The 19,439-nt window shown below is 48.3% G+C and overlaps 1 protein-coding gene across 3 annotated transcripts; it reads left to right on the top strand.

Moving 5' to 3' along the window:
- The first annotated feature begins 759 nt into the window (after positions 1–759).
- Sfxn4 (sideroflexin 4) lies at positions 760–19,394 on the top strand. Of its 3 annotated transcripts, none has more exons than XM_047551976.1 (14): positions 760–778; positions 2,464–2,529; positions 4,448–4,522; positions 4,906–4,932; positions 5,019–5,073; positions 6,561–6,586; positions 7,652–7,705; positions 7,790–7,846; positions 8,006–8,071; positions 9,023–9,101; positions 10,078–10,193; positions 13,469–13,554; positions 15,493–15,610; positions 17,575–19,394. In XM_047551976.1, the coding sequence occupies exons 7-14, from the start codon at positions 7,664–7,666 to the stop codon at positions 17,650–17,652; spliced, it is 642 nt and encodes a 213-aa protein (XP_047407932.1). In that variant the 5' UTR covers positions 760–778; positions 2,464–2,529; positions 4,448–4,522; positions 4,906–4,932; positions 5,019–5,073; positions 6,561–6,586; positions 7,652–7,663; the 3' UTR covers positions 17,653–19,394. The 3 variants fall into 3 exon arrangements, with proteins under 3 accessions (XP_047407932.1, XP_047407931.1, XP_047407930.1); XM_047551975.1 differs by lacking the exon at positions 760–778 and adding an exon at positions 881–1,196; XM_047551974.1 differs by lacking the exon at positions 760–778 and adding an exon at positions 978–1,116.
- Positions 19,395–19,439: the final 45 nt, after the last annotated feature.

Raw genomic sequence — 19,439 nt, 5'->3', positions numbered from 1 at the left:
CTGGAGTGAAGTCACGCAGACCTGAAGAAACCCCTGACTGGACGTGCTTCCCGGGTGGAAAGGCCAGGGAGGGCTTAGGCAGCTGTGTTAATTACCAACACTGAGCGCTTGCACTGGATCCGGTGCCCTTGGGTGATTTACAGGTCGTGTTTCCTTTGATCTTTAACAAACCCCCAAAGTTGAGACAGTGGTTATCCTCATTTTAGATGAGAACACAGTCCTGGAGACATTGACTTGAACAGCGTCACATAGCTAAGTGTTGCGCAGGCTCCCTAGACCGGGGCTTTGGAGTCCCCTGAACCAACCACTCACAGTTCCGGCTTCCATGAACTCAAGTGCACACAATTTCCACTCACCCTGATGTGGAGGATAGGGATGGGACGAAGAAGGGAAGACATTTTTCTCTATAAATGGTAATTAAGATGGCATTCGACTAAAGAAGTAGAGTTGGCCTAGCGCTGGAAAAAAGGATAGCACGATGTGCCCAGAGCCGGATTCTAGGCACCGGCAGCAGGTCCCCACACTTGGTTTAATATTATGCCTTTGACTTTTTGAAATTGTCAGTGTTGCATAAGGTCCCTCGCTTTCACTTTCACTGGGCTTTGCAAATTAGGTGGCTCGCTCAGAGTTTACCCACCAAGTGTATCCTGGACACGACGGGCGACTTAAGGGACTTTCGTGGGTAACGTCCAAAAGCGCGGGTGCACCGTGGAAGGCGCGGCGGGACCGGGGGGCTAGGGTGTGCCCGGTCCCCCGCAGTGCTCCCAGGGTCTTCGCTGTAAGTACTGAGTCCCCACGTGACCAACCCACTACGGGCCTGGGAGGACCCGCTCCCGGAAGATGCGGAGCTGGCACCGCAGGGTCGGGCGAACTCGGCCTGCGGGAGAGGCAGGCTCCTGGGCACCAGCGAGGCGTCGGGGCGCGTGCGCGTAGTGACACGGGGCGGCGGGCGCGCGGGCCTGGGAGGGGCACGTTGCCCGGCTCCTCCTCCGCGTCGGGCCTGGCGGCGACCGCCACTCCAACCACTCCGTACGTCCCAGCAAGAGGAGGAAGCGCGAGGCCAGCGCCGCCGCACGCATGGAGCCCAACGTGCGCTACTGGATCGCGAAACGCCGAGTACGCCCGGGCCGCGCGGCTGGGGGCGGGAGGGCGCGCCGCGTGGAAGCCTCCCGGCCCCGGCGACCTTGGCGGCCCAGGTGGCTGCCCTGCACCTTCAGTTCCTAGTCCCAGAACGGCCCTGGAGCGCGCATCCCCCTCCCGCCACCATCTCAGGCTGGTAGGAGGACCGAGGGGTAACGCAAGCTTGCCGGTGGCCGGGTGGCCGTTATTGTGCATCGTTTATTCCCCAGACCGTGGGGAGGGTCGCCACAAGGTCACCACCTCGATCGCCCCGAAGAACCTGGTCCTAATGGTGTATGCTGCCTGAGTCGTGGCCGGCAGCACTTCGGGGAGAAACAGGTCTTCCCAGGAGCTCCTGGCCCCCTACCCTTGATAGGCCCAGCCGCCCAGAGTGAGACCCCAATTCCCCCCACCAACCCAGTGCACAGGAGGTGACAGCCTCACCTCCCACCATGGCCCAGGGCAGCGCTGTCCAATAGAAAAATGACATGAGCCATAGAGGTACTTTACAATTTTCCAGAAGCTTCAGTTAAAGAGTATAAACAGGTGAAATCAGTTTTAATAATGTATTACTTAACCCAACAGATGCAAAATAGCATTTCAACATGTAATTTAAAAACATAAGAGTTGTTTGACTCATTTTTGGTACAGTTCTTAAAAGCTAGGTGTGTCTGTTGCACCAAAGCCCATCCCAACAGCCTTGCCCCACGCAGTGCTCCATAACACACCGGGAGTGCTGGACAGTGGGGCCCCAGGGCATTCCCTTGCAGCCTTGACCTAAGGTAAATCCTAGCTTTATTTTGGGTCAGACAAGTGGAAAAGGAGTTCAAGTTGCCCCAGTAGGGCCAGAACTTAAAGCCTGAACCCCTGCAAAGTTTGGAGCTTCTTTTCTCTGCAGTGGACCTGAGCTTACTGAGCTGGACTTACTGAGGCCTTACTGGAGTGTCTGTTCTGTACTATTGGAGTTAAGCCTCACAGCAAACCAGAGGGCCAGAAAAGAGGTTCTGAGAACTTTCTAGGTTGTTCCTCTGAGGTCATATGTGGGATGTGAACGCAGGCGATTTGAACTGAGGAGTCTGGGATGTTAACACTCAATGGCAGCTCCATTCTGAGTGGTCAGTCACAGACTGCTGAGTGATCCTGGTTGTGTTGTCTTGACTCCATCCAGGAGTCCTTCTAAGCCTCAGCTTCCTTACCTCTAAAATGGGCATGTCATGAGAATTCCAGATGATTCTTTTAAAAGGCAGAACACAAGACAAGACCATAATAAGTTAAAAAAAAAAAAGTTAACAGTTATTAGTATCATATGTCTGTTTTAACCCTTCTGGTCCTTTTCTCCTTTAGTCTTTTGTTCAAAGATTTCTTCAGTGGACAGAATTGTTAGATCCTACAAATTTGATCACTTCAATTGTAAGTTCTTGTTTTCAGAGATAATGAATTTATTTTGAAATTCAAAGATTGTGTGTGTGTGTGTGTGTGTGTGTGTGTGTATTTGGATTTTATTCCTTTCAAGTGAGCTGGTTAGTTTGGAAGGGTGATAAACAAAAAGCATACATCTGTTAAGCAGGGGGAATACCAAGCCTGTGCCTGGTGCCAGAGTTGGAAGGAATCAAGACAAACTTTCTGTGTAGCGTGACAGGCAGTAAAGCTGGTCATCAGCCTTGACTCAGGCCCTGAGAGAAACAGGTCTCTGTCGGAACTGTGAGAGAAGGCTGGGATGGGAGCAGGGAAGAGCTGTCAGAGAGAGCGCCGTAGCACTGGCTCACCGGGCTTTTAATGCAGGGGCAGGAGGATCTTGAACGACTTTGTATGTCACTGAGTTGAGCGGGGTTGGCATTTGTCCTCTGGGGCCAAGTGATTAGGGTTTTGTCTCTGTGCGGTGATAACCAGAAGGATCAGTCTGAGGACCAGACCATTCTAGGGATTGACCCGGTTGTCCTAATGAAAGATGAATGTTTGAACCAGTGTCACTGGGAATGAAGAGGAGATGCCCTGTCACCAATAACAACCCTTCAGGGTATGACACTGAGGGACACTGCATATTTATGCTCAAGAATTTTCTTACAGTTTTATTATGAAAGCCAGAAACCACCTGCCTGCCCATCAGTAGGGAAATAGATAACTTGGCATATTTGTGCAGTGGAATGCTGACTAACCATTAAAAGTGATCAATGTGTGTGTGTGTGTGTGTGTCTTTTTGTGATGCTGGGGATCAAACCCAGGACCTTGAACATGCTAGGCAAACACTTTACCACTGAGCCACACCCCCAGCTCTGTTTTTGTATTTAACACTGTATATATTTTAAGTTTCCATTAATACTGAAGGCTGGGGATGTCGCTCATTGGTTACATGTTTGCCTGGTATACACAGGCCCTGGGTTTGATCGTATGCATGTATAGATACATGCAAAAACATGATATCTGTAAAGTTTAGTGGAAAAAACAAGGTGCAGAAAGTATAACATTTATAACAAAAATGCTCAAGAATTATGCTCAAGAATTACCTATTTGTTAATGGATACATGTGTTCATGTATGTACATATAAGTGTAAAAAAGGGACTGGAGGGGTTGGGGAGATAGCTCAGTCGGTAGAGTGCTTGTCTTGCAAGCACAAGGCCCTGGGTTCGATCCCCAGCACCCAAAAAAAAAACCAAAAAAGAAAGGGACTGGAAAGATATACCTGAACCTGAACTCATAATAGTGGTTTCCTCTGACAGGACAGGGAGGGATGAGATGGGGCAGTCGGGTTGGGGTGGTGTTGGTGGCAGCATGGAATAATTGGTTTTGAAAAATAAAATGAAAGCAAATATAACAGTATTTCATAGTTGCTGCTTCTGGGTAAGGCGATTCCAGTGTGCAGTCATACTAAGATTATGGTATTTGTATTTAATTTTCTTTCTCAGATTAAAAAAAGGAGGGGCTGGGGATACAGCTCATTTGTTAGAGCACTCACCTCTCATGCAGAAGGCCCTGGGTTCTAATCCCCAGCACCACACACACACAAAAAAAGACAGAGGAATCTGAGCAACTGAACTGATTAGACCCGGGGCGGGGCGGGTAGGACAGGAGGGACTGCCAGTGTTCTGATTTGTGCAACCAGGAAGGTAGAGCTGGGAAAGTGACCACGCCAGTGGGGCAGCTGCTGGAGCTGCCTAGGAACCTGGAAGGTTTAAATCCCAGTGACATGTGGGTCCCTCCTAGTGGAAAATTTCAGGATAGAGAGCCTCAGTCTACACACTGAAATCAGGTGCGCAGATAAAATATGGTGACTCCTCAGTGTGTGTGAAAATCTGAACAGTATTGAGATGATTAATTTCTTGATTACAGGAAAAAATAGAAAATTCGAGGCAACTATTGTTTACCAGTGAAGGTGCATACAGATTCGACGTGGATGACCAGAGGGTATGTCTCGTGCTCAGCTGTGCACAGTTCAAGGCCAGGCACAGTTGCCTTTAGATAGTTCTACCGTGCAATGGTGTGAAATCAGGTGGCATTTTGGCCATCAGTCTTATCATGCATACTATCCAGGGATCAGCTTTGCAAAACTGGGTTAGTTTGTTAAATGTAGTTAGAATTCCATCTCGTAACAATCCCAGTGACTCTGGAGGTGGAGGCAGGAGGATTCAAGGCCAGCCTTAGCAACTTAGCAAGACCCTGTCTCTAAATAAAAAACTGAAAGGACTGGGGATGTAGCTCAGTGGTAAAGCACCCCTGGGTTCAATCTCCAGAACCAAAACAAACAAACAAACAAAAAACTATTGCTTTTTCTTTTCCTCTCTTTCTAGATTAAAGATGCTTGGAAGAGAAGCCTTGTAAGTTTCAGCCCTTTTCTAGTTTTTAGCCTCCTAAAATCACAAAACTAAAGAGCCAACTAACCTTTGCATCTGCCCCTTTGAAGTCAACCGTGCATCCTGATAGCAGCAGGCTGATACCCGTTCTTTTCCGACCTGCAGGTGAGCTGGTTCTCATTTCAGAAGAAGGTTGGGAAGTTGTGATTTGTAACAGAAAACTCTGCCTGCTTTATTTATTTGTTTTATTTTTTGTGGTACTGTGGATTGAACCCAGGGGTACTCTACTGCTCAGCCACATTCTTTTTTTTTTTTATTTTTTTTATTTTTTTTTAGTTGTAGATGGACACAATATCTTTATTTTATTTTATTTTTATGTGATGCTGAGGATTGAACCCAGGGCCTCACATGTGCCAGGCAAGTGCTCTGCCACTGAGCCCCAGCCCCAGCCCCACATCCCTTTTATTTTTTGAGACAGGGTCTTGCTAAGTTGCAAGACTGTCCTGGAACTTAGGATCCTCCTGCCTTGGCCTTCTGTCTCAGGGATTATAGCCTGTGCCACCTCCCCTGGTTGTCTGCTTTATTTTATTTTATTTTTTTCCCTTGAAGGGATTTCTGATGGAAATTCTGGAAGCCACAGCTACAAAAGAATACTCGAAGGGTCTGGTGTTGACAGTGAAGAGCAGGCTTAGGGCCCAGAGCTGATTCAGTCCTATGAAAGATCTGGGCTTTGGGGATGAGGGCCAGGCCTGTGGATAAATCCCATCCTCACCCTCAGACTTGGAACAAGCCATGATTCAGTTTGTCAAAGCTGGATCAGAGCTAGCCACTCCTAAGGGCTACTTCTGTTAGGGATGTCATTTAGTCCTGTCTGTCCTTTTCATCTTACCTAAGATGAGGGCAATGAAATCCATGATCCTTGCCAGGCATGGTGGCACACGCCTGTAATCCCAGCAGTTCAGGAGTCTGAAGCAGGAGCATCACAAGTTCAAAGCCAGCCTCAGCAACTTAGTGAGGCCCTCAAGCAACTTAGCAAGACCCTGTCACAAAAATAAAAAAAGGGGGCTGGGTTTGTGGCTCAGGGGTAGAGTGCTTACCTAGCACATGTGTAGCACTGGGTTTGATCCTCGGCACCACATAAAAATAAATAAGTAAAGGATTTTTTAAAAAGTTAAAAAACGACATTTCTTTAAAAAGAAAAAAAAGGACTGGGAATGTGGTTCAGTGGTTAAGCGCCCTTGGGTTTAATCCCCAGTATCAAAAAAAAAAAGCATTAAGTGGGGAAAGCTAAGCATAGGCAGTGCATAGTGCCCCTGCATGGATGATAAGGCCGTCTAGGAGACAGCTGTGGACACCCCGAGAGACCATCCCAGACCCACTTGGAGGTCTTGCCTCTTCTGCTGCTTGCCTGCAGAGAGAGCCCCGGGAAGGCTGGTGGCAACCCTCTGCTTTGGTCTTTCCCTACTGTGCTGTTTTAATTTGCTGCTGTATTCACAGAGTTGTTATTTTTATTGGGGAGAAAGAAGGAAAGTAAGTTGTTCCCTGAGGCCCGAGCCTGGGGAGGCTGGAGAAGGGCTCTCAGGGAGCAGTGCGCTTGAGGCCCCCTCTGTCTTAGCAGCTGCAGTCACTGACGCTCTGCTCTTCTCTGCCAGCTTTCCTGCCTTTGACGGTGCCCGTGGTGAGTAAGCTCTCATTCACCATAGGTTTGGGAAGATGTCTACCCATCTCTTGACCTTGACCATGTCTCCCAGCTCTGGATCCTTGTCCCAGGCCTTCCTGAAACATGACCGTGCACCCCTACCTGTGGCCTTTGTTGCTGTTCCTATATCCACACCTCCATCCCACTTACCCAGTCAGGCCTCAGGCTTCTCAAAGCCCCATGTCACCAGAGTGTCCTTTTTCTGGACTCCTACCATACACAAAGCACCATAGAAGAGGCCAGTGAGTTAAGATGTGTGACTGGTCACAAGCTGCCTATGATTATCTGTTACCTTCTGTGTTAGTCAGCTTTCTGTCACTATAACAGATACCTGAGATAGTCAACTTATGAGAAGAAAAGGTTTACTTTGGCTTTGAGGGTCTTGGTCCATGATCAGTTGTCCCCATTGTCCTTGGGCCTGTGGTGAGGCAGCACATCATGGTTGAAGTGTGTGGGGAAGTCGGGCTGCTCATCTCCTGGCAGCTATGAGCAAAAGAGAGAAAGGAAGAGACTGGGGTCCCACAGTCCCCTGAGGTCATGCCCCCAATCACACAAAGACCTTCCACCATGCCCACCCTCTTAATGTCCACAACCTCCCAGTGTCACCAACTGGAGACAAGCCTTAAACACACAGTTACAGCACCTTTGGGAAACATTCAGGTCTAAACTAATAGCACCCTCTTTCCCCAAGTCCTCCCCCACACGACTCCTCACCTGGGACCCTGAACTCCCTTCTCGTTCAGTTGTCCCACTCTAGGGAGGTGATCTTCGTCATGTCCCTGGATGGTCGCTGCTCCACTCCTGCCCCGTGTTTGCCTGCGCTGGCCAGTGCATGTGGTCAGGCAGGAAGGCCCCCAGTGTCCTCAGGGCCTGCTGGGCGCTCATCCAGTACAGACTTGTCCAACTGGCAGTCACACATCTGCCACCCTGCTCCTGTCCTGGCCCCCGGGGCTCAGTGCTACTCCTCCCCTGGTAAGTTCTGTGCTGCTGCAAGCCCTGCCTCCTCCAGACTATGTGCAGCTCTGCTCTGCTTTCTTCTTCCAGGTCTTTTTGTCGATGATGCCGGCAAAAGGGATAAAGTCCATGGTTTTACCCCAGGTAGTAGTTCTTTCTATTTCCGGGTCGTTGGGTTCTGTTCTGCTTAAAACCCGACTGTGATCTGCCTGCCTTTTCATCCTGCAGGTTTCCTTATATGCTTACACTACGGGGTTCACTATCGCCAATGGAAACGCGAGCTACGTGAGTGTCCTGAAACCCAGAAAGGATGTGATTTTGTGTTATTTCTTTTGGAGGTTTTGTTTTTTGTTTTTGTGGTCTGGGTTTCTGTTCTTGTTGCTTAAATTATTCTTCCTGAGCAAAACTGTGCATTTGCTAACTAGATACTTCTCTTTTCCTTAGAGTCACAGTCTACCAGCAAAAATATTATTAGGAGCAGGAGTAATTGCTTCTTCGACCTTCTTTGGGGTAGGTATTTTTACAACCTGTCAAATCTTCTTTTATTCCTCAGAATCAAAAAAGCTTTATTCTGATTACAAATCTATGTTCTAACCTAAACGACCTGGGAAGTATGAATAGGAAAATCACCATGCTCCTGTCACCTCAGAATCGTCACTCTGAGTTTCTAGGCATGCACAGCAGGCCCTCTGAGGCCACAAGTCCCACTTCTGGATTCAACCAACTGTGGATTGAAAGTATTAAAAAAACTTGCCATCTAAACCAAACACATACAAATGTTTTTTTCCTTGTCTTTATTCCCTAAACAATACAGTGTAACAATTGTTTACATAGCATTTACATTGTATTGAGTATTATAGGAAATCTGGAGATGACTTAAAGTATGTATATGGGAGGATATGGATAGGTTATATGTAAATAATATGCCATTTTGTATAAGGGACTGGAGCAGCCTGATTTTGATGTCCTGGGTAAGTCTTGAAACTAATTCCCTATGGATATCGAGGAATGACTGTACTCAGTATTGTTATCTTTTTAAAAATTAGTTCGTGCTACACAAATGTGTTGTACAAATTAGATGTCGCTTTGAACGCCCAGACACTTAAATGGTTAAAAACGTAGACTCGAGTCAGACAAACCTGAATTCCCAGCCCAGCTCAAGCCCTTCCCAGCTCTGTGACTCTGGATGGAGTACATACCCTAAGCCCTCACCTACTCCTGGAATGAACAAAGATAACTCCTCAGTGTCACAAGAATTCAAACAAATAAAAAAGACCGGAGCGTAGCTGAGTGGTGGAGCACTTACCTAGCCTGTGCAGCTCTATTAAAAGAAAAAAATGCAAATGAGCACTGGCCACCATCAGCCCTAGGACTAGGTCAGTGTTTGAGCTTTGTTTTGGGGTATGTTTGACTGATTTTTTTGTTCCCATGCAATAAGAATCTTTCTCTCTTACTTTCTAGTTAATCCCTCATTTGATCCAAATGAAGTATTCCTTGGATAACCCCTGGGTCAAAAGAGCCTTGCCGATCATCTTTCTTGGTGAGCAAGAAGGGCTAGGAGCATGCAGTTCTGCTTGGCTTTGTGGGCTCTGGGCTCTCCTCTGTCACCAGAGACCCTGGGTCCCTTGGCCATGTTAAGACTAATGCTGCCCACCATCTGCAGCCTACCAGGGTCCTCAAGCCCAAATGGGGTCTGTGGTTTGAGAGGCAGCACTTTCTCTGTAGATACCCTTTTTATAAAAAAAAAATTTTAGTTGTAGATAGACACAATACCTTTATTTTATTTATTTATTTTCACGTGGTGCTGAGGAGCAAACCCAGTGCCTACCACGTGCTAAGCCAGTGCTCTGCCACTGAGCTTCAACCCCAACCCCTGTGTTACCCTTTTAATTGTCAAAGGACAAACACAAGCCTGGAAACACAAATTACATTATTTTTTCTTTAGTTCTAGGGATCAAACACAGGGCCACGTGCATTCTAGACAAGTGCTCTACTGTGGAACCGACCCTCAGCCCCCACATATTACATCTAAAGACTGTCTGCACAAACCCTCCCCTCGTACCACTTCACTTAATCCTGACAACAACCTGTGGAAATATTCTTCCCACTGGGAGGTGAGGAGACTGAGGCACAGGGAACTGAAGTCACTTACTGAGGGTCACACAGCAAGCAAGCACTAGTATAGGGATTGCAGCCTAGTAATCAGACTCCAAGAGGGGTGGCAGAGGTATTCACTGAATATTCTGTGTTTAGCAGCCCACAAGTTCACCAGTTCATGTTCCACATTTGGGTCTGGGAACCAGAGCAGTTTGAAGGGTTGGCAGAATGACAGCATTGGGAAAATTTTGTTTCAGAAAGCCCAAGTGGTCAGGCAGGCCTGTGGCAGGTGACCACCTGAGGGTCAGGAGGAGGGCACCTGTCTAAGAAGGGCTTGGAGGTGGACGCAGCCCTTTAAAGATGTCCCTTTGCTGGACTGAAACTCACCTTTTGGTGTCCTGTTTTCCTTACATCTACAGCGCAAGTCAGTGGAATGAATGCATTTGCATCTCGGAGTTTGGAGCCCATTCGAGGGATTGACGTCATGGATAAAGAAGGCAATGTCATAGGGCGTTCCAGGAGAGCTGGGAGAAAGGTATGGGGCTGTTGGCACTTCAGCTGCTGGCCCTTTGGGCACAGAGTTGGATGTTCTGTTTCCTCCTTTCTTTTTCCCATCCCCTTCCTCGTGCCACTGAGAGTTTCTTCATTTTACACCCTGAAGTTTACAAGATGGCACTGGTTTAGATAGTGCTGCAGTCTTGAGGCAGTTTCTTCTTTAGGAAACCTCAGTTTTTGCCCTTAAGGTCTTTAACTGTTTGCCGTCCACATTGTGGAGGTCTTATTTAAGTCAACAGATTGTAGATGTTAACACTTCCCATAGCAAAATCCCCCACAGCAACAGCTCCATTAGTGTTTGGTTCAGTAACTGGATACTTTTGCCAAGTTGGCCTGTAAGTCTGACCATGACAGGGCGGGGGCAGGGAGGCATCTTAGGAGCTAGGGTGAGACCTCCTCCTTCTGGTTGGTATCCATCCTTCCTACATGTGCTGCCTGGGGCCCTCTCAGAGCCCGCCCCCTCCCAGCCTGCCCTGCCTCCTGCTCTCTCCACCTCGCAGCAGATTTTCCTACTGGGACCAGTGTGTTGTCAAGGATAGACTTGGGAAATCCAGCCTGTGAAGTCAAACTCATTTAAATGTCTTCAATTCTGAATCATTTTTACCATTAAATAGTTTATTCTTTTGTTCAATTCAGCAAGTAACCTCTGTGCATGTTTCACGTATAAGAAACTAGTCTATGGTAGTTTCATTTTGGAGGTGAACTTTTTAAATTATATACATACACACATATACATATATATGCCCATATTTATACATACATGTTTACATACATATGTATATATGTTTATATTATTATTATTATTATTTTTGGTGCTGGGGATTGAACACAGGGCCTTGTGCTTGCAAAGCAAGCACTCTACCAACTGAGCCATATCCCCAGCCCCTATATGTTTATATTATATATGTATAAATAATGTGTATATATACTTTTTCAGTTTATATATATGTGTGTATATGCTGTTTTTTACAGTACTGGGGATTGAACCCACAGCCTTGCGCATTCTAAATCTTCAACTCAGTTTTAACTTCCAGGTGGCAGTATTGCCTTGAGCCATTCGTAAAGCTGAAGAGTAGAGTGAGAGGCAGTGTTCATGAGCACGTGGCTGCCCAGCACCTCCTGCTTGCCTGGCACTGCTGGGCTCTAGAGACCCAAGCCCTTACCAGTGAGAACCCCTGTCCCAGGTGCACCCGCCTGGCCTCCCAAGGGCAGGGGGGGAACTCAGGCCTGATGGATATCGAATCAATCTCACCAGCAGGAATTTCATTTCTTATACAAGGGCCAATTTAGGGCAAAAAAAAAAGATAGTCTACTTTTAAAAAAAAGTATGTGTCTCTTAAGAATAGTGTCTGCCACTGTGCGTAAGCATAAGCAGTCTTTTATGTTTCCCTGTCACCGAAAGGCTTATTCTCTTTGGCTAAAATTTCAGAAACTGCGTAACCAGCAATATCTGATTGTAATAAGGCACCTTGGATCAGATTTCAGGAGGTTGGTCACAGTTGTTTCCCCCACTGGCCTTATAAGTCACTCACTCGCAAACTGGGGTGTGTCTCCCTGTGACAGGCATCTTGTTGGAATGTCCTTCCTTTTTTACGCACTGGACAGACGGAGAGAGGCACCTTGCCTACCAGCGTGGAAACACCGCATGCTCAGCAGCCCCTGTTCTTTTTTCTGAAGCCAAGGATTTTACTTCATATTCTCGAAACCTTATTTTTAAAATGACCCTTTCCACTCCTTCTGATCTCGTGTGGGGAAAGGCCATCCCTGCACGGGGAACGGCTGGAGCCTAGTGTGGCGTGTGTGATGGTCTCTGGGTGGTGGTGTGAGCAGAGCAGGCTGTGGGCAGCAGGAGAGGAGCCTGGGAAGGTAGGTTGTAGCAGATCACAGCAGATGGCCGGGGGAGGCAGGGTAGGTGTGCCACTAGGGTTGGAAGCCAGGGACCCCTCGTGCTAGGCAAGTGTCATTCCACTGGGCCACGTCCCCAGTCTTGCCTGTTCTTGATCACAGGAGCGTGCTATTGGTATCTGCCCGGGGGCTGGTTCTGCAGTAAACTTGGGAAAGCCAGGCACAGTGCTTTATTCCTGGAATCCCAGCGATGCAGGAGGCTGAGGCAGGAGGTTCACAAGTTTGAGACCAGCCTTGGCAATTTAGCAAAAAAACGGTCTCAAATTTTTAAAAAATAATAAGGGCTAGGAATGTAGCTCAATGGCAAAGCATACCTGGGGTCAATCCCTGGTACCTCTCCCAGCCAAAAATAATAATAATAATAAAGTTAACATGTGAACCATTTAAAGTCAAATTTTCTCTTCAAAGCCCCTTAAATTGCCCTCAAGGATTCATAGGTTTGTGCTTATAACCCATACATTTTAGGTGTTTAATATATAGAATTTTTTTTTTTTTGTACCATAGATTGAACCCACACCTGTTAACCACTGAGCCACATCCCCAGCCCTTTTTTATTTTTTTTCAATTTTGAGAAAGGGTTTTGCTAAGTTGCTTAGGGCCTCACTGAGTTGCTGGGACCTTGAACATGTGATCCTCCTGCCTCAGCCTCCTCAGCTGCTGGGATTACAGGCATGTTCCACTGCACCTGACTTAATGTATGGAATTTAATGTTTGTTCATATTTAATACATGGAGGAAGGTACAGTATAAAAAAGATGACACTTTTAAAAAAATCTCCCATGGGGCTGGGAGCGGAAACCAGGGCCGGGTGCACGCTGGCAAGCCTCCGCCACGGAGCTGCACCCTCGTCCCTAGAACACTACTACACAGGCGAGACTGGGTCCTGACAGGTCTTGAGAGCTGCACCAGTGCACTCCACTGAGCTTTTGCTGGCATCCCCGCGGGCAGGGTGGGAATCCCTGGGGAGCGGGTTCGGGCTAGGAGGCAGAGACCTGGGTTGAGAGGAGAATCCACCATGAATGGAAGTGGCAGATCCAGGGTTCCCTCGGGTGGGGCTGCACCTGGTTCTAAGCGAGGTTCTTTCTGGAAGCTGCCTTGGTAGCTTATTTGGCAGGTGTGGTGGCCTGATGGAGACCTGTGGGTCCTGGGGGAGGGACATCTGCTCCCGTTAGCGCTGCCGCCAGCCCAGCCGTCCTGCTGCACCTGGCCTGCAGAGCACAGGCGGGGTCACCCACTTTTTCCTGGTGCCTTCCTTCTGTGGGTGGGAAAGGGCGTCGCGCTGGCTCAGCTCCCGGGGTCCTCGGCTGCATTTCGCTCCATGTCCTCAGCTGTCTTTCTGCATTTTCACCAGGCCATTAGAGAAACAGCAGTCTCCAGGGCAGTGCTGTTCGGGACCTCAGCTTTGATTCCTGAAGTCTTCACCTACTTTTTTAAAAGGTAAGAGGGGCCAGGCGCAGTGGCACATGCCTGTAATCCCAGCAGCTCGGGAGGCTGAGGCAGGAGAATCCCTGAGTTCAAAGCCAGCCCTAGCAACCTAGCAAGGCTCAAAGCAATTTAGTGAGACCCTGTCTCAAAATTTAAAAATCAGAAGGACTGGGGATGTGGCTTTGTGGTTAAGTACTCCTAGGTTCAATCCCTGGTATCAAGAAGAAAAAAGGTAAGAGGGACACTTATCTCCCCAAGTAGGAGTAATATTTTGAAGGTCAAACCCCTTATAAAACTTGTTTGATACTGAGCCTAATGGAGGGGTGGAAATCCAGGATGCACATTGCAGCGAGCCTGGAAGCTGGCCCAGGCCCTGCCCTGGGTCACCTCTGTGTCCTTGGGCATGTCAAAGAACTCTCTGAGCCACTTTCCTTCACTTCTAGAATGATGATTTACAGGTTCTCCTAGTTCTGAGGTCAAGCCTTCCCCCTCCCCTGACTCTGAGCATGCTTTAAATAAGCTAAAAGAGCCAGGCATGGTGGCACTTTCCTGTAATTCCAGTGAGTCAGGAGGCTGAGGCAGGAGAATCACAGGTTTGAGGCCACCTGCTCAGCAACTTAGCAAACACTAGGCAATTTGGCAAGGACCCATCTCAAAGTAAAATAATAAAAAGGGCTGGGGATGTAGCTTTGTAGCAAAACGTCCTTGGGCTCAATCCCCAGTACCAAAAAAGAAGAAAAAAAAAAAAAAATGAGCATCAGATCCAGTAGACCTCACCCCATTTGAGAAGCAAAAAATGGCTTGTTAGGCAGAGGTTCTGGGGCTGCTGCGGTTGTTGAGAAACCTAACCTGCAGTAGCATAAGCCAGAAGGGGATGCAGGGTTTAGGTATCAGGTGCAGACAGCAGTGTGGCCTGCAGCCACTTGAACCAAAGCTCTGGCTGCCGCTGCCCTCTTCTGCTCCCTGGTGCTGGCATCCTCCTCTCCTGCCAGGTTGGCTTCATTGAGGACGGACACAAGTACTGGTCACTCCCAACTCATCTCTCAGGCTTCTGATCAGAGACTGAAACACAGCAAACCCAAGAGAGTCAGGGTTGTCTGCCCTCATGTCAGAGATTCCCAGTTGGGCCGCATGTCCAGACACTCCCCATCACAGCAAGTCCAGGGAGCCCCTGCTAGGACCACTCCTGGGCAGTGTGCTCTGTAGAGTCAGCTGGCACTTCCCAGAGTAGATCTGGCAAGGTGGATGCACAGACTTTTGCTTAGTTCACTCTTCCTGGGCTGCTCTGGCTGCCTCGATGCTGGAGCTCTGGTTAAGCTGGTGCCTTCGTCCCAGGAGGCTGCCTGGTGGGGAGGGATGGGCCTTGTTTTTCCCAGTGGGCATGCAGGTCTAGGAGGACTATGCCATCAGGTGACCGCAAAGAAACACCATCCCAGAGCCAAGAGAACAGATGGTATCCAAACTAGAGTGGCCTTCCTGGAACTTCTCATTCAGCTCCCTCATTTTGCATCTGAAAAAACCCAAGGCTCAAAGGGGAAGACAGCTTGCCTGAGGGTGGAGGGTGCACTTCTGGTCTCCGCCAGACCCCAGATCTGCCAGGCTCCAAAGGTCAAGGTCAGTGTCACATCCCTGTCTGACCAATTAAGGCTCTGGAGACTTTGACCTGTCAATTTTGTGCTGTGGAGCTTGGGGAAGTTGCTCATTTCCCTGGAGGGGATGATGATCCAGCTCTCCCAGGCTTTGGAGTCAGATGAGCAAGTGCAAGTTCACTCGCCTCCACGTGCGCTGCTTGTTGAGCTCAGTGCAGCTGCTTCACCTGCCTGCTTGTGGGTTGGGTGGTAGCCGAGGCCTGGACCTGCAGCTCCATGAGAGGCGGGATTAGCCACCATGAGAGCAGGCCAGCCCAGGAGCACTTAGTACCATTTGTGAGCTGTACTTGGTCTCTTCTAGAACCCAGTTTTTCCTGCAAAATCCACAATCCTTATGGACCCTAAAACTGTCCTGTACGCTCCTGGTGATGGGGCTGATGGTGCCTGTGTCTTTCAGTATGTTTCCACAGATTGGACAGGTAAGTCCCATGCATTTGATTTCTTATAGGAAAAATGGGTTTTTTTATTTCATGATCATGAGAGTAATATAATTTTTTAAAAAATAAAGTTTATCAAAGTATAAAACAAAATAATATTTAGATATAATTCCATTTCCCAAATATCTTGTGCAGTTTTGGATTCTGTTTTTCATAACAGTGTATCATAAACAGTTTTCTAGGATGTTAAAAAAAAACTTTAAAAGATATTAAAGAATTTTTAAATTCTCCATAATGTTTCATAGCACTTCCCCAACTGTCGCGACTTCTGCAGTAGTGGACGTGGTCCCTGTCTATACCCAGTGTGCCGAACGCTAGGCATGTGTGCCTACCGAGTACTTGGAATGTGACTAGTGTGACTGAGGGACTGATTTTATTACTTTTTTCCACCCCCAGTGCTGGGGACAGAACCTAGGGCTTCACACACGCTAGGCAAGTGTCTACCCCTGGATGGCATCCTCTGCCCAAGAATATTAAATTTAATTTTGACTTACATGCTCACATGTAGCTAGTGACTACTGCGATAGCAGTTCTATAGGTAGTTAATAATACATTGTAATATAATTTGTCATGAATACTCGATTCAGATTCCCAGCTTCTCCATTATCTTGGTCACTTTTCTGTTTATCTACTGAAGAGAGTCCAATAGGGTTGTTGTTTATGTATTTTTTCTATATCTATTTAAAGTTCTGCTGCTAGGGAAGAAGAGAACAGACGTTGGGGACAGATAACAGTCTCTGCAACAGGTGCTTTCAGGAAGGGCAGTGGGTTATGTGTGGAAATCTCAGAGGCCAGAGCAGAGGCAGGAAGTGGAGTCTGTCTCCATGTAAAGCCCCAACTGCCAAGATTTGCTGGTTCCACATGGATAGGGAGGTACCTAATGCCAGTCCTGGGCTGTTGGGGTCTTCACTTCCCTGTCCCATCCTGGGTGACCAACTGCATTCACAGAGCCCAAAGCTGGGAGGAGTTCTGTGCCCAGGGCGTCTCCTCAGGCAGACCACAGGCTGCAGTGCTTTCTAGACCCTGTCCTGGGAGCTCGTCCCTCCAGAGTCAGCCTGCCACCACCAGGGAGCACACGTACAGCCTCATGAGCCTAGAGATGGGTATTGGATGGTGTTAAGTGATAGTCATTGATTTTGTTAGGTGTGATAATAGCATAGTAGTTACATAACTACCATCATTACCATATCATTTGAAATTTCATTCTGAAGTATTTGTAGGTCAAATGGCACATCTGAGAATTGCCTTAAGATGCATGGTGGTGCACATCTGTGATCCTAGCAACTCAGAAGTCTGAGGCAGGAGGAGCTTGAGTTCAAGGCCGGCTTTGGCAACTTAGACCCTATCTTAAAATAAAAAATAGAAAAGGCTGGGGATATTACTCATTGGTTAAGTGCCCCTGGGTTCAATCCTTAGTACCAACCCCCCAAAAAAACCTACCCCTCCCCATTTCTGGGTGTGGGAGGTGCTCAAGGAAGTAAGACCAACAACTTGTTAGTAGTGGTTTTTGTGAGTGAAGGATCATTATATTCTTTCTACATTTTTGTTTGTTTGTTTTCCTTTTTCTGGTACCAGGGATTGAACCCAGGGAGGTCTAACCACTGAGCCACATGCAGCCCTCTTCATTTTTTGAGACAGAGTCTTACTAAAGTAGTTTAGGGCCTCACTAAATTGCTGGCTTTGAACTTGTGATCCTTCTGCCTCAGCCTCCCAAGCTACTGGGATTACAGGCCTGCACCACCGCACCCAGTCTACATTTGTTTGTATTTGAAATTTCCCATTAACAAGTTTTTAAGGAGTTAAGTGATCCTTTTTGCTATCAATGGGACATCACTGAAAGAGATGGACTGTGAAATGTTTACTTTCAGAAAAATGTTTTTTAAAAACTTGGCTTCTAAAGCAGAAGTCATGAGTGTAAATACTGAGAATTTAACTTTGTTTTTCAGATAAAGTACAGCAAACTTGAAGAGGAAATTCAGGCTTTGACAGAAGAAACGGAACTGTTCTATAACAGAGGGGTTTAGGACCAGTTCTGGTGATTCTGGCTCCTGCTTGAAGACCTTCCTCCCCTCCAGGTTTCAGTTCAAAAAACTCTGCCAAATGTCCCCTGGAGCCCCAGAAGTGCCTCCCCAGCAGGACGGCTTCCAGGGATTTTGAGGCTGGTGGGAGAAGTGATGGGAAGGTGTCCTGAATGACATCCCCATGAGGCTGCTGAGGGGACGGTGAGGAATCGGCATCAGCCTGTGAGAAGATGCTGTGGGACTACTAATGAACTGGTCTAAAGTTGAGTACTCAAACAGTGCGATGAAGGTGCACCTTGTCCAGGACACGGGCATTAAAATGACATCCCACTCCAGACAGTGGGCTCTGGAGAGCCCATGAAGGCTCCAGCCCCAGGCAGCCCTCTCTCCCTCCGGGGCTCATTCCATGCTGGACAAACTGCGAGTCTCACCACACTGCCCGCTGTGCTGAGCCGGCTGCACACTGACAGGGACCCTCTGCCTCCGTTCACGTGAAAACCAAGGATATTGGCCAGCAGTGACCTCCTGGCTGGTCCCAAATCAGCAAACCTCCTCCACTCACACCCAGCCTGTCCATGTAAGGTCACCTCTGTGGGCTCATCCCTTTGGGTCTCGGGACCTTGCGCTGTAGCCTCTGCAGGCCCCTCTGGCCTCAGCCTCCTTCTGTGCTGGCTCCTCCCCAGGAGCATTTAAACTGCCTCATTAAAAAAGCAAAAGCCCACCCACAGCCAGACCTTAAAGAGTGGTGCCCAGTGTCAGGCCAGCTCATTCTGCTGAGACTGCTCTCGTCAGTGCTCACCCGGAGGCTGCTGCCACCCTGCTGGGCCTCTGACAGGCCCTCATCCACTGCCTGCCACACTTGTCCCTGGGGATGTCCCACAGACTCCTCACTCACTGGCTGTGTGGACAGGAGCCCTGGTGGCCTTTACCCACCTCCTTCCCTCCTGGTCAGTAGACTGCCCCATCTAGTCCGGGGTCCAGAACACTCCATGGTGACTGCTGCTGCCAAGCTCAGTGCAAGTCCCCCCTGCTGGTGCTCCTCGCCTGCTTCCTGGTGTGTGAGGATCAAGTCCAAATGCCTTGCCGTGCCCCACGGGAGCTTCTGCCACTCCCTCTCCTCATTCTTTCTCCACGGGCTTCTCTGAGCTCTTCCCTCTGCTCTGGGCTTAGACAGTCACTGCCTCCAGGAGGCTTCCAGGATTCCCAGGGCTGAACTAGGTGCCCCTGCCATGTGCTCCCGTAGTGCCCCACATTTCCTATATGGGATCTAGGTCTGGCCACAATGAAATACAACCTCTTGGCTGATCCTATTTTCCCAGTAAGGCTTCATGTGCCTGCTGAGCAGGGACTGTCATACCATCAGGGTAGCTCCAGGATACAGCCCAGGGCATGGCACAGAGGTGTCCAAACACTTGGGTACTGGAGCAGTGTTTCCAAATGCCCTACCCAGACCACCAAAGATTGTTTCTGTGACTCAGTTTTCCCTTGGTCAGAATAACAGTTACTTCCAAACTTAGTAAAAAGGAGTTTCACAGAAGCCTAAACGATAAAATCAGTATCTACCAGATGGCTTGTCTGGCCATAGGCCTACCTTAAATTAAGGGTAGAGATCAAGATGGGCAAAAGAGCTGGGCGCAGTGGCACATGCCTGTAATCCCAGCTACCAGGAGGCTGAGTCAGGAGGATCACAAGTTTGAGGTCAGCCTGGGCAACTTAGTAAGACCCTGTCTCAATAAAAAGAGCTGGGGATATAGCTCCATGGTAGAGCACTTGCCTAGCATGCAGGAGGC

Source organism: Sciurus carolinensis, chromosome 5 (genome assembly GCF_902686445.1).
Source record: "Sciurus carolinensis chromosome 5, mSciCar1.2, whole genome shotgun sequence".
Taxonomy (NCBI): domain Eukaryota; kingdom Metazoa; phylum Chordata; class Mammalia; order Rodentia; family Sciuridae; genus Sciurus; species Sciurus carolinensis.
Note: the sequence above shows the minus strand (reverse complement) of the source record. Positions and strands in the feature narration are given on the sequence as shown.

Bases quoted from the DNA above. Each gene is read 5' to 3' on its own strand.
- Sfxn4 (XM_047551974.1), top strand. From the start codon at position 1,078: ATGGAGCCCAACGTGCGCTACTGGATCGCGAAACGCCGA. The intron at 4,523-4,905 runs GTATGTCTCGTG...CTCTCTTTCTAG, and splicing joins TCGACGTGGATGACCAGAGG to ATTAAAGATGCTTGGAAGAG. The intron at 13,555-15,492 runs GTAAGAGGGGCC...GGTCTCTTCTAG, and splicing joins TTCACCTACTTTTTTAAAAG to AACCCAGTTTTTCCTGCAAA.